Source organism: Brachyhypopomus gauderio, chromosome 5 (assembly GCF_052324685.1).
Source record: "Brachyhypopomus gauderio isolate BG-103 chromosome 5, BGAUD_0.2, whole genome shotgun sequence".
Lineage (NCBI taxonomy): Eukaryota > Metazoa > Chordata > Actinopteri > Gymnotiformes > Hypopomidae > Brachyhypopomus > Brachyhypopomus gauderio.
In genome coordinates this window covers 13,935,958-13,949,344 of record NC_135215.1, presented here as the reverse complement: position 1 = coordinate 13,949,344, position 13,387 = coordinate 13,935,958, and the positions used below count along the sequence as shown (strand labels likewise).

At 42.7% G+C, this 13,387-nt stretch overlaps 4 protein-coding genes across 4 annotated transcripts; 2 read left to right on the top strand and 2 right to left on the bottom strand.

The window, feature by feature from the left end:
- Positions 1 to 465: 465 nt before the first annotated feature.
- On the top strand, positions 466 to 2,403 carry LOC143514548 (SLC35A4 upstream open reading frame protein-like). The gene is made up of 3 exons (XM_077005872.1): positions 466 to 587; positions 1,886 to 1,984; positions 2,203 to 2,403. The coding sequence occupies exons 1-3, from the start codon at positions 534 to 536 to the stop codon at positions 2,401 to 2,403; spliced, it is 354 nt and encodes a 117-aa protein (XP_076861987.1). The 5' UTR covers positions 466 to 533.
- A 606-nt stretch (positions 2,404 to 3,009) lies between these two features.
- LOC143514545 (putative UDP-sugar transporter protein SLC35A4) lies at positions 3,010 to 4,311 on the top strand. Its single transcript, XM_077005869.1, has one exon. It carries the CDS (start codon positions 3,010 to 3,012, stop codon positions 3,988 to 3,990), a length of 981 nt encoding a protein of 326 aa, XP_076861984.1. The 3' UTR covers positions 3,991 to 4,311.
- On the bottom strand, positions 4,122 to 7,637 carry LOC143514546 (uncharacterized). The gene is made up of 7 exons (XM_077005870.1): positions 7,492 to 7,637; positions 7,121 to 7,226; positions 6,859 to 6,995; positions 6,555 to 6,680; positions 5,880 to 6,047; positions 5,110 to 5,260; positions 4,122 to 4,592 (listed from the first exon to the last, which is right to left on the bottom strand). Exons 1-7 carry the CDS (start codon positions 7,501 to 7,503, stop codon positions 4,501 to 4,503), a joined length of 792 nt encoding a protein of 263 aa, XP_076861985.1. The 5' UTR covers positions 7,504 to 7,637; the 3' UTR covers positions 4,122 to 4,500.
- An 817-nt stretch (positions 7,638 to 8,454) lies between these two features.
- Positions 8,455 to 12,583, bottom strand: cd74a (CD74 molecule, major histocompatibility complex, class II invariant chain a). Its single transcript, XM_077005871.1, has 6 exons — positions 12,392 to 12,583; positions 10,895 to 11,064; positions 10,659 to 10,759; positions 10,442 to 10,490; positions 10,125 to 10,217; positions 8,455 to 10,010 (listed from the first exon to the last, which is right to left on the bottom strand). Exons 1-6 carry the CDS (start codon positions 12,457 to 12,459, stop codon positions 9,751 to 9,753), a joined length of 741 nt encoding a protein of 246 aa, XP_076861986.1. The 5' UTR covers positions 12,460 to 12,583; the 3' UTR covers positions 8,455 to 9,750.
- Between the last annotated feature and the right edge of the window lie 804 nt (positions 12,584 to 13,387).

Here is a 13,387-nt window from a genome sequence, read left to right as displayed (position 1 = left end):
GCTAAGGTCTACAGCCAATCGCCTGAAGCGATGAATAAATAAGAGCCAATAGAATTCGAGGTTTTAAACACGTGAAGAGATTTGTTCGTAGTATGCAACATTAAACGGGAAACCAAATGGAAAACGTTAGAAACGTTATATATATATATATATATATATGTGCTTTATATATGCTGTATGTATATGTGCTGTATATATATATATATATATATATATATATATATATATATATATATATATATATATATATATATATATATATATATATACAAGTGCTTTAGTGACATTAACCTGCTTCGTAGCGATATTAGTGGCCCGTACATTATTCGATTACTTTAATCATGCACTCAGACTGTGAGCCCGCAGAAACGATATTATGTATTAAGGGATTTCTGCTCCCTAACTGCTGGAACATATAGAGTTATATCTCATTGATCTATATGTTATATCTCTCCCCTACCCTCTGCACAGACGCCAGTTAAATCAGGCATAAGTAGTTGCGTACCCATCGTGTAATACCAAGACAGAATGAGATGAACGCAGATGTAATCGTCATTATCGCTAGAGGAAGAATGGCGAATGACAAGGTGAGTGAAGAGTGTCTAGTTTCGTGTTAACGCATAAGTAAATGTTTCTGTCTCCCAAAGCAAATGTTTATGATCAGTAGACATCGAGGCTAACTTCACATTTATGGCATGTCAACAATATCACAACTTTGTGTGGGGAAAAACACTGCAGACATCGTGAACACAAACACCGAACTCTGCTTGCTAGCTAGCAGCTAACTAGTTCACTTTAGTTTACGAAACAGATCTCACTGTTACATTTGGAGAGTTAAAAGTGGCCAAGTACATAACCGCGCATTTGCTATTTCAGTGTCATTTAATGTTTAAAGTGGGTGACGTATGTTTGCTAAGAAATGCTAGCTAGGATAAGTTACTTTAAAATGTGTTTAGCTAGCTAGTTAGGGTTGTGACTGTAGGTTGGGCCTCCCACCCTACATGTGTGTTGTGTTTGTAGGACCCCCACCCTACATGTGTGTTGTGTTTGTAGGACCCCCACCTTACATGTGTGTTGTGTTTGTAGGACCCCCACCCTACGTGTGTGTTGTGTTTGTAGGACCCCCACCCAACATGTGTGTTGTGTTTGTAGGACCCCCACCCAACGTGTGTGTTGTGTTTGTAGGACCCCCACCCAACATGTGTGTTGTGTTGGTAGGACCCCCACCCAACATGTGTGTTGTGTTGGTAGGACCCCCACCCAACATGTGTGTTGTGTTGGTAGGACCCCCACCCAACATGTGTGTGTTGTGTTGGTAGGACCCCCACCCTACATGTGTGTGTTGTGTTGGTAGGACCCCCACCCTACATGTGTGTGTTGTGTTGGTAGGACCCCCACCCTACATGTGTGTTGTGTTGGTAGGACCCCCACCCTACATGTGTGTTGTGTTTGTAGGACCCCCACCCTACATGTGTGTTGTGTTTGTAGGACCCCCACCCTACATGTGTGTGTTGTGTTGGTAGGACCCCCACCCTACATGCGTGTTGTGTTGGTAGGACCCCCACCCTACGTGTGCGTTGTGTTGGTAGGACCCCCACCCTACATGTGTGTTGTGTTTGTAGGACCCCCACCCTACGTGTGTGTTGTGTTTGTAGGACCCCCACCCTACGTGTGTGTGTTGTGTTTGTAGGACCCCCACCCTACGTGTGTGTGTTGTGTTGGTAGGACCCCCACCCTACATATGTGTGTTGTGTTGGTAGGACCCCCACCCTACATATGTGTGTTGTGTTGGTAGGACCCCCACCCTACGTGTGTGTTGTGTTTGTAGGACCCCCACCCAACATGTGTGTAGGACCCCCACCCAACGTGTGTGTTGTGTTTTCAGGACCCCTTGAATCAGCTGAAGAACCTCTCTCAGCTCAAAGACCAACTGGAGGATATCCAGAAACGAGTGGAAAGCGAAGTGCAAGCTGGGATACCGCAGGTACTACTGGACTTGTGAATAGCCACACACATGGTCTCCTTTCTTGCTACCAGTATTAAAAGGCTTTTACAGATTTGATATGCTTGTAAATAACTTAGCAAATGAAATGGTGTGGGAATTCCAAAGGTTTTAAATAAAGGTCCTATTGTAGCACATATAAAGGTGTTGTTAAGTTGAACTGGAGCTGTATTGATGGTGAATGGTTTTGACCCCTCCAGGGCGGCTCACTGTTGGGCTCTCCTTTCCTGAAGGGATTCCTGGCTGGCTATGTGGTTGCCAGGCTGCGTTCGTCTGCAGTTTTGGGGGTTGCCCTGGGAACCCTCACAGGCATCTACGCTGCACAGAACTATCAGGTGCCTAATATTGAAAAGACCATAAAGGACTATATGAACTCTCTAAAGAAAGGTCCCAGTAATTAATAGGGTTATAGAGGAGAGAGGAGGCTTTGCAGTCATCTCAATAGAAACCCACATGAAGATGAACAGGTATGATTGCTGCTAGTGGTGTTGCAGCACAACTCCATATCTGACCTCTGTTCCCGCTGACCCTTCCCTTGAACGCTGATGAAATAAGTGTTGGCAATAAATGAGTGGATTTGGAGTCTGATTGGGAAATAAGGCACGGAAGACTGAGTGTAGAATAGTGATGAGGGTTGTATTAATGTTGTTGCTACTGGGTCATATACCATTTCCATTGGAAACTGCATTTTTGTTTTGGTTTTTTTTTTTTTTGTTTTTTCCCTGTACAGAAAGCGGGTAGAGTTTTGAGTTATTGTTATTAGTTTGTTAGGTAATTTGTGCTCAAAAGTGTTCTTCAGGGATCTGTCTGCTTGCCTTAAGAATATTGTCCAATGATACTCTAAATTATTTATCATGGGTACACAGCTATATGAACCAGTATTTATCAGATGCAAAGGCAATCAATGAATGGACTTGTCCCCAAAGAAGCGGTGGAAGATTCTTGGTGTTGCCCTCCCTCTGGGTATGATTACAGTGCAGCATAGCCGCTGTTTTCACTTTTAGAGGATGATCGTCATAGAGAATGTTGGTTCTGGTGGACCGGACCCTCACCGCAGTAGACGGTGGCTCCACAGCGCTCGCTGGGCTGTTCTGCTGGCGCTCCTGGTCCTCATCTACGGCTCCCACGCCCCCCTCATCGCCCTCACTAAAACAGGCGGCCGTGTCCCCTTCAGCGCCTCCTCCTGCGTCGTTCTCATCGAGTCCATTAAGCTGCTGCTCTCCCTCTGTGCTGCGCTGGCCGACGGAAACCTCCGTGCCCTCTGGAGCTCGGCGTCGTGGGCGGCCGCCGCGCCGTACGCCGTGCCCGCGCTCCTCTACGCCTTCAACAACAACCTGGTGGTGTCTATGCAGGCCTACATGGACCCCAGTTCCTTCCAAGTGCTCAGCAACCTGAAAATCGCCTCCACGGCCCTGCTCTACACAACCTGCCTGGAGAGGAGACTGAGGGCCACACAGTGGCTGGCCTTGGGTTTGCTCACGGGAGCTGGGGTGTGTCACAGCTACAGCAGTGTGGATTGGGGTGACCCGGATGGGGGCGGGGAGCCTTCGAGACGTGACGTTCACATCACTGCTTGGGGTCTGCTGATGGTGCTTGCGTACTGCTTCGTGTCGGGGCTGGCGGCGGTCTACACAGAGAGAGTGCTGAAAACCCAGCGTCTCCCCCTGAGCCTACAGAACTCATTCCTGTACATATTTGGTGTGGGGATAAATTTGGCATCCCACGTTTACAGCAGCAGCGGAGAGCAGGCGTTTCTGGAAGGCTATTCTGGGGTGGTATGGGTTATTGTAGCCGGGCAGGCGGCTAACGGCCTGCTGATGTCTGTGGTAATGAAACACGGAACAGGAATCACGCGTCTCTTTGTCATCTCCTCTGCTATGCTGGTCAATAGTGTTCTGTCCTGGGGGCTTCTGGGATTGCAGTTCACGCCCCTTTTCCTTTTGCCTGTGTTGATGATCGGAGTGGCTGTGCACCTGTATTATGGGTAACTGACAGAGTCAAAGTGATGCTATTGGACACCGCACAGCCCATAAACTTTCTTTGTGAATAAGTGTTTTCCTTTGAATGTTACTTCCTATATAGATATAAAAGAAATGATTGAAAAACTGAAATGATGATGGTAATTTTAGTATCTTGTTTTATTTTTAAAATGTAAGTGATAATTATTGATTTATTAATATCAAGGCTTAAAGAATTTCTTCCCGGGTTTTCATCTCATTTTTATCACGCTAAACGATACAAAATTATGCATAGTGCAGATATTGAAAGTATTTATGGATGAAATGTGCAAATAAAATATATAATGTTTATTTCTGTGGCTTTTTTAGATTTGAATTTTCACTTGAACATTTAGCTGCATGACTCAAAATTGTATGTCCTTGTGTTCTAACTGTTTAATATATGCCTAAATATTTATGCACCTTGTATCAAAGAATCAAGTATCGCTAACTTGAGTAACTTCAGGAATTGGCCCTGCAGCCATCTTGTGGGCGTGTCCTTCACTCCTTCCTCTTGATGTGGTCATACTGGGCCTGTATTGGTTCATCCTGGGCATGTACGGGTTCATATTGGGCCTTCAGCTCAGCCAAAGCTATGAGAAGGTAAAACAGGAAGCCGCTGTGATGCCTGGGGTGGCAGAGGCCCATCAGGTGAGGGTTCACTTTCTGCTCATGACCTGGATCTTGTTTGGCACTACATGAAGTTGCATGGCACTATGGGCTTTAACCCCTTGTATCCATGATGAATTTCCTATTATACAGACATGTATATAAGATTTCTTATCTTATATACATGTCTAAGTAGCATGATGTTTATCCAGATGTGTTTAAATCTGACCAGATGCATGTTCATTTACAGACGTGGTCATTTTGGTGAATTGGAGTTTCAGTCCCTGAGAATTCACTTTAGACAAAAAGCTTTTCCAATATGAGCATTTCACCCCTGAAGCACTTTTCATTAAGGTATGCATCACCCTCGAAACACTTGCTTTAAATCCAGTGAAAGCTTAAAGGGTTTTGTTAGAACAAACAAGCTAAGTTATTGTTTTCAGGTGAGTTACCAGCTGCCTCCTAAAGGACTGAGAACTTTGCGGTGAAGAAGCTCATCACCTTTGCGGAGCTGTTTGTTGTCGGCTGTTAGCTGCTGGTTCTGGGTGGAGAGATGAACAGCGTCTTGGATGGTCTCCAGGAGCAGACTCCTGTACCTTCCCTCCGAGACCTGCTTCTGCTGCTCCAGGACATGCCTGTACATGCGGAAGACCTGAGTGTTCAAAGAGGGCGAGCTAATGAATCCAGGTGTATAACACTGAATGAATGTTGAATTTATATAGCGCCTTTCAAGATACCCAAGGTCGCTTTACAATTTTTAACACAGGTACAACTCTTACACAATCACACACGGGCAAGAAGTAGCAGTCAAATGCACACAGTGTACTCTCTACCAGAATCCACAGCCCCTGGGGGACTGAATGGGGTGCAGGAAGGGGAGAGAGAGGACAGACCCTAGTGGCAGAGCGCCATCCACCACTGGGCATACAAGCACACATACATTCATACACAGACACTCAGACAACTGATTTATTGAAAAGAGAGACACAGACACACACTCGGTGAGAATTTGTCAGGGACTGCCAATTTACCCAACTTCCATGTTTTTGGACTGTGAGAGGAAACCAGAGACCCCAGAGGAAACCCACACAAACACGGGGAGAACATGGAAACTCCACTCAGATAGGGACTTGAACCCAAGACCCCAGTGCTGAGAGGCAAACGTGCTAACCACCAAGCCACCGTGCTGCCTGTGTTAAAGGGAATGTGAATGTATGTGAGGCCTTAAAGGGAATGTGCAAAGCTTGAGCCGTCTGCAGAGAGTGGCTCACCTGTAGGCTCTCCTCCCGGAGACGGTTCATTTCCTGTTGGTGGAGTTTGTGCTGGGCCTCCAGGCCTGCCTCAGCCTGCTGGCTCTCCCTGCACAAGGCCTCCACCTGCAGCACCAGGATCCATCTCTCCCTGTTCAAGTACACCACCTCCCCCTCCAACCCAGCTACCTGTCCAGGGCGCATAGACGGCAAGTGGGAGTCAACAGGGATCCACAGCAAAAACTATAAATGTGCGCAAATATTCATACTTGTACAGCAGTGCCCCCTGGTGGATATTAAATGTCAGCACAGCACTGTGTGCTGTTCAAGTGTGCCATGCATATCAGCTTACAACACTAAACCATGCTCTCTGTCAGCTGGATGCTCGTTTTAGGTTTTCGTGTGGACTCTGAACAGGAAGAATGCCCAGAGCCATCTTCCTGGAGACCTGCTACCTGGGAGAGGTCAAAGTGAACCCAACTCGGGCAGATAGGTATGAGAAGATGGGCTTCTGTGCTGAAAGGACTTCGTACATCTAAAGCTGATGATCTCAGGCAGTCGCTACATTTACTAAGTTAATAATTTATTACATTTGTTTTTCAATATGTAATTGTAGTGAATATAGGTGTTCAGTGTCTGGGATTGTAGTACTTCATGCATACACGGAAGGGTAGAGCACTAAGACAAGCATCTTACAGGCTCTTCCTGCAACTCTGTCTCCATCTTCAGCAGTTCCTCCTGGATAACTCTCTCGTGATCCTCCTTCAGCTTCCTCCTCTGCTCCAGCAGCGTAGAGTACTCTGCGTGCGACCCAGGCGCCACCTGGTGGAGGTAAGGTGTATTATATTATATTATATTATTATATTATATATGTTATATTGTATTATTATATTGATCACCTTGGTAGATCACTATGATGTTGTCAATTAAAATGTGTCTCCTTTATCTACAATGTTGACAAAGGGAAATAATAAAACCTCTTTGGAGTACAGCCACGTACTGTGCGGTTGTCTGGTCCTGACTGATTTGGGTCTTGGAGAGCTTCCCTCTGCTTCTCCGTCTCTTGGCGCAGTTCTTCTTTGAGCTTTGAGATGCGTTCCACTCTCTCCTTGTTCCTTTGCACACTGGCTCTTCCCTCTGTGGGCATCAGTATTATGACCCTTGGCTTCGTGACAACGCAGCTATGTGAAGGTTAAAACAGCAGCCACACAACCATGACGTATCCACCCCCTCAAACCTGCTCACATACATACAGACTGTACCTTTCAGATGCATCTCCATCTCCTCTCTCAGAAGGTCTAGTACGTTCTCCTTCCTCTCCGCCTCAGTCAGAGGCCTCTCCATTACTGATTCTCCATCTGCTCCATCCTGCACCCAGCCACACACAGACTGACCCTTCACTTTGTCTAGTTACACGCTGGTTCATAGAAGCCACTGGGTTTCTCATCAACCCTGCTCGGAACCATCATCTAGTTTCATTTCTGCAATTTAAAAGTGTAGTGAAATGCCTTCTGCATTTAGAAGAGTTAGAATATATAATGTCAAAGTTTAATTTAGTGTTTAAATGTAGCATGTTTTTATTGTGGGCTAAAATATCACATCATAAAGTGTTGACACGGCTGGTGGTACTTACGTGTGTGTCCATGCTGGTATATCGTAGCCTGGCTTCTCCTGCTCTGCCCTGAGCATGTGCACAGCGTTGAACTCCAATCAAATATTCATCAGCTAGTGTCCACTTTCTTCTGTCTGAGCTAAAGTGGATGATGCATCTGAATGTGATCTACACTGTACTGTGATGATTCCTAATAAAACCCAGACTATCCAGAGTGGCCCATGTGCTTCTTTAAGCACAGTAACACCATATGCTGGTCCAGCCATCATCACACATGATCAGCAGTGTTGAAATTATAGAGTATATGTGCTGTACCATCTTCTGCCCTCATGGCTTAAACTGCCCTCATGGCTTAGTTAGTTCAGTGTCGGTTGTTCATTCATTCACTTTGATATCAAATTATTATTTTGTAACATTCCAAACATGAGCAGGTATTGGTGATAATGAAAGGATTGAAGTGGGGGAAAAGTATTTGTGTCTTGTTGAAAACCAAAGCAATTTCAGAATATGAAAGTGTGTCACCCAGTGACGTGTTTTCTGTAAATCTAGAACATTCCCCAAATCCACAGTACTGTGCTGGTACTTTCCAACTAGCTGCTGTTTTAAACCACCCACAGGTCCCACGTCCCTCATGTTCCTCTCTGAGAGATGGTGGTAATATTAGTCAACTCAGCAGTAGGCAGGCAGCCCAGTGGATGTTACATTCAGCCTACCATATTGGCTCATTTTCTACAAAGCAGGATATTCTCATTTTGTACACTCCCTCTAGTGGCCATTTTAAACACAACTTTAATCATGTATCTAGTCTTTATAATCTATCTGTGTAGCAATTGTTAAATTTGTAGAAAATGTATACATTTTATGTGTATCATATCATTTTATTGTTTAATTTCCTGTTACCAAATGTATTGTGCCTTACACAATAAAGGTAAATTAATAATTTATATACATGTATATATGCAGAAGCAGTAAAGACATGTGAAGTAGGGAGGCATAGTTTATTGGACTTCAGAATACTTCCGTACATTACATTCTGTTTAATGCATTCAAAACATTACCTGTCAAGTGCCATCTCTAAAAATGTCTTATACTTAGAAAAAAAATCTTTATTGTTATAGCAATAGCATATTAATAAAATATAAAACAGGCCCAGAAGCTGAGTGTGTGTATCTGTGTGTGCATGGGTGTATTTGTATAACATTCAATTAATAATGTAACAGTATTAGTTATCTCTCCTAAACAGAACAAACAGAATGAGATGCTAAGTGAATTTATTTGTTATAATCAAGAGTAAAATCACCTTTAAGGCTCAATCATGCTGTCAAGTACAGGAAATAACAGGAAGGTATGGTCAGGTATGAACAGATTCATGTATTCATAAGAATTAGTATAATCAGATTGGTCTCTTTATTTGAGTCTTTATTCATTATTTAAGAAATAGAACTTGTTGTCCATCTTCCACTGTGCTGAATTTAGTCTGGAATTAAAAAAAGAATGTGTATTAGAAATTATGCTCATCTAAATCCTAATATCATCACTTACTATGCACCATTGCTCAGATTTGATTGGCTTAGACTATGAAGACCTAACATATTACATGCATTTAAACAAGTTATTTGTTTGATTGTGTGTGGAATTCTGGGTAATTAAGATACTCACTGACTGTAGTGGATCCATCGTCAAACCACACATGGAACAGAGAGCAAAAGACAACATATCAGTAACACATCAGACATATGACTACAATCAGACACATCAGTAACTTATCACTACCACATCAGACACATCAGTAACATATCACTAACACATCAGACACATCAGTAACATATCACTAACACATCAGACACATCAGTAACTTATCACTAACACATCAGACACATCAGTAACATATCACTAACGCATCAGACACATCAGTAACATATCACTAACACATCAGACACATCAGTAACATATCACTAACACATCAGACACATCAGTAACATATCACTAACACATCGCGTGACTATATCACTAACATATGACGCATCACTATCCAATCAGACACAAACCAAATCCATCAAAGAAATGGATGCATGTCACCGAACTTCTAAAAACGTTAATAAAACAGTGACTTCAGATGACACTCAAATGGACTTTGTGGCTTCATTCATGCTATGAGCAGCGAATATGTTGGCATAAAATTAGACTTTCGTGTTAGAGGCAGTCCAGATTTACTGGGTCACAATGACTATCGTTATGAAGCGAACGTGATCATGGCCACCATAGCGTTGGCTCGGCCCACTACAGGATGCCGGTGTTCCTGGTAGCCGTGTGCCGCTGCGCTGCGGGCCGTGTGTACGTACTCTCTCCACACTCCGGGCGGCCACGCTGCAGGGTGTCCGGGATCTCGTTGCCGTCCTTGTCGACACACCAGCAGAAGCCGGTGCTGTGCCAGCACTGCATGGGCAGGTAGTTGCCCTGCTCATCACACTTGGGGGTGAAGAAGCCTGGCTTCACCCCCTTCTCAGACATCACCTTGCACCGGGTCTCCACCTGTGACACTGCATGGGACCGGAGGAGAACGAGGTTGAGGCACAGTTCTAGGAAACATGGAACGTTCTGCTGCTGCTGCATGTGTGTGTGTGTGTGTGTGTGTGTGTGTGTGTGTTACTCACTTTTCTCATCCTCAACCTTGTCCTCGGATAGGTCCAATGCCAGGGGCAGGCTGTTCATGGGCAGTGCCATCTTCCTGGGAGCCAGTCTGGAACCTTCACACAACACACTTACTTCAGTCCACAAACTTATGACCACTTACCACCCTAAACATGGGCCCATTCTTTCACTTGAAAATACCATTGTGAAATCACAGGCATTCGCAAATTTCATATTGTGAAGAGAAAATTATAAATTATGAAGGAAATTACTTGTTATCAATTAACAATTACGTAATTATGTAATAATGAAGTAATATTTTAAATATTCTTTACTGTACCATAAATGAGACCGCTTCCCTCCCTCTGGAAACTGCTTGACTGCACTCGCTAGCCGAATAAAACATGAACTGATCAACAGCAAGTCGTAAATAACTGTACAACAGTATCTAATACAATCCATGTTCTGTGTAGTCACGAATGATCTGTCAAGTGGCTCTGGCCTGTTTTGGAGGTGTCCAACATCTGTTACTATGGTTACTGTAATGCGGCTCTCACCGTGAGAGGTACCGTCTCTTTGGGGGCACTGTCATCATCATCTGTCAGGCTTTTAAGCAGTGGCATGCTGTTCATGGGGACGTGCATCACTTTAGGTGCAGCTGAGGGCAACAGGAAGGAGCTTTAGTCTCTTGTGCCTTTTATGTTATGAGATTTATTGAATCACCTCATGTGCCTCCTCCTCTGTGATCTGCTGCTTGTTAATATTTTAATGTCCCCTTTGCTCCTCCCCTTACCTGAGACTTTGCGGGTGAGCTCCTTCTTTAGGTTCTCCTGCCCCGTCTCCAGTGCCGAGAGGTGTTGTCTCTGGCCAAGGACAAAGTAGGCGGTAATGGCCTGCCCAGCCAGCAGGAGGCAGGCCAGCACAGTCAGAGCTGCCACTTTGAATGCCTTGGCATTGGGGTTTCTGTACAGATGACGGGAATAAAGAGAAAGAGAACTTTGACTTGTGATATATGAAAATGTGTTTTTCAGGTTTCTAGACTGAATTTGCTCTCAGTGAGCGTCGCAAAGCAGCTTTGCAGATGTCTGAGTCTGAGTCCGAGACCCCAGTGAGCAAGTCAAAGGTGACAGTGGCAAGGAAAAACTCCCTAGAGCGTGAGGGAGAAACCTTGAGAGGAACTAAGACTCAAAGGGAGGTGCGTCCTCCTCTGGTCGGAAATGAACACAATAGCAAAAACATTTAAATGATTTACATTTTTAGATGATTGAAAGTGCATATGCCAAAATAATGCAACAACAGTTATTATTATATATAGTGCTTTGTCCGTTTGATTTTCTATTCAAAATGTTATTGTAATTTTGGCTTTTGAATTGTTTATTTATTTAAATATATTCATCATTTAAACATTTTCTTCACAATAATTTCTTCATGATTTAAAACACTACCACATTTGTTTTAACATGTCCTATAATAAATGTTTTTACTATTTCTGTATTTCCTACTGATTTATGTTACTCGTTTGGTAGTATAAAATAAATGGTTAGCTGTTATTTGACTGATTGATTTTCACTTTTACACACTTTAACATCAGTTTAACATACTAATTAATTGTTTTAGTGATACTGACATAAACCAAAACCTAGACGTTTAACTGAAACAAATTCACCAATACGCTGAATGCTGCAGTAAACAAGTGTCGCTATCATGGCACAGTGATTTCGGTTCAGACGAGTAAGGAATAAGATATGTAGGACAGCCAGAAATGAAAAGCCTAGTACCAAAAACAAAAAAAATCCCTTAAAAGGTAATTATTTATCTTTATTATCAAACCCTTAATTGATTTATGTCCGTGGCCAATCGCTAATATGTCCCGGTCTGACGTCACATATTGCTAGGTAGAATTGGACTCCTATTTGTTGTGGAATTGAAAAAAATTTACAGTCTAAAGAATATAATAAAAAAAATGCATCGTGTTTAAAATTATTTTCTTGTTAAAACACATTTCATTTCCTAACGTAGGTAAGCCACTTTCAAACATACTTAAAAAAATACGTTTAAAACAACTTTTAAAAGATTACTCTTAAATGATATTCTCTAGTTGTTGATTAGATATATGTGCTCAGTTGTACATATGCAAACAACTAATTGCTTAAATTAAGAAGAAAATTCTATAGAACACGTATCATATAAATTTAGGCCATTCGGTGACCAAATTATTCGTTTAATCGAGTACATTATATTGCCTCAGACTGTTGGAGCTGCTCCACTGAGCTGCTCGGTAGTTCCCCACCTTGGTGAAGTCACTGTGTCGGAGCTGCTCGAGCGCTCCAGCAGCGCCGCGTTCTGCTGTTCGTCCATTCCACAGGTGCGTGTGTGTTTTCTCTCTCTGGCGAAGACTGAAAACGACTGAACTAACGTAGAGTTATAGATGAGTTTAACCGCAATGGGACGGCGTGTTCCTCCCCCCGGCCCGATGGAAAGCCCCAGATTCTAGAGGTACGGAGATGCAGATTCAGTTCTCGCTTTTTTTTGTTTCTGTCACATCTGAGATGTCATTGGTTGTTCTGAGCATCATCATCAGTTGATAGCAAAACGTGTGCTTGAATACGTACACAAATGAGGAAAAGTCCTACATATAATTGTTAAGTATGTACGTTTTTACACAACACTTAATGTACATGTATGTGGAAAAGGTGAATTATTAAACTATTTGAGATGGTGATTGTTACGGATCTATGTTAAACACAGTCCTCAAACTAATAAAACAGAATCCAAAGCCAATAACATTATAGCAAATCATCTTACAACCTTTATTACATCTTTAGATTTTTATAAATTATAAAAAGTGCATATCTGACAAGACATGGCTTTTTTTAAATTAACAAATTTCCGACTGATTTAGTGTATACATTACCCAGATACAGATGAGTCACTTCACTTCACTCTCTGATTCGAAAATAATCAACATGGTTTGTGCATGTTTTCTTTTTTTCTTCAAAACAAGGAAGCATAGAACACCTCAGAAACAGAAACATGAACTTTTCTTGTAATGACTAGACTACAGTCTGTAGCTTTATCATATCACCATGTCACCAAACATAAATGGAAACATTTTTGACATTGTGTATTACACGGAATCCATCCATCCATCTGATGAAGCACTTAGTATTATGTTAAATGTAATTCATGGTACACGGGTGAAAGTTTTTTCAATGGTGTGGATTTGTATTGTTGTTGTTGTTATTATTATTGTACCATATTGTACCATTGTTATAAGACTATAAAT

Bases quoted from the DNA above. Each gene is read 5' to 3' on its own strand.
- LOC143514548 (XM_077005872.1), top strand. From the start codon at position 534: ATGAACGCAGATGTAATCGTCATTATCGCTAGAGGAAGAATGGCGAAT. The intron at 588-1,885 runs GTGAGTGAAGAG...TTGTGTTTTCAG, and splicing joins GAAGAATGGCGAATGACAAG to GACCCCTTGAATCAGCTGAA. The intron at 1,985-2,202 runs GTACTACTGGAC...TGACCCCTCCAG, and splicing joins TGCAAGCTGGGATACCGCAG to GGCGGCTCACTGTTGGGCTC.
- LOC143514545 (XM_077005869.1), top strand. From the start codon at position 3,010: ATGATCGTCATAGAGAATGTTGGTTCTGGTGGACCGGACCCTCACCGC.
- LOC143514546 (XM_077005870.1), bottom strand. The intron at 6,681-6,858 runs GTACGTGGCTGT...TACCTCCACCAG, and splicing joins CAGGACCAGACAACCGCACA to GTGGCGCCTGGGTCGCACGC. The intron at 4,593-5,109 runs GTGATGAGCTTC...ACCTTCTCATAG, and splicing joins CAACAAACAGCTCCGCAAAG to CTTTGGCTGAGCTGAAGGCC.
- cd74a (XM_077005871.1), bottom strand. From the start codon at position 12,459: ATGGACGAACAGCAGAACGCGGCGCTGCTGGAGCGCTCGAGCAGCTCC. The intron at 11,065-12,391 runs GTGGGGAACTAC...TCATCTGTACAG, and splicing joins GACACAGTGACTTCACCAAG to AAACCCCAATGCCAAGGCAT. The intron at 10,760-10,894 runs GTAAGGGGAGGA...TGTTGCCCTCAG, and splicing joins GCTCACCCGCAAAGTCTCAG to CTGCACCTAAAGTGATGCAC.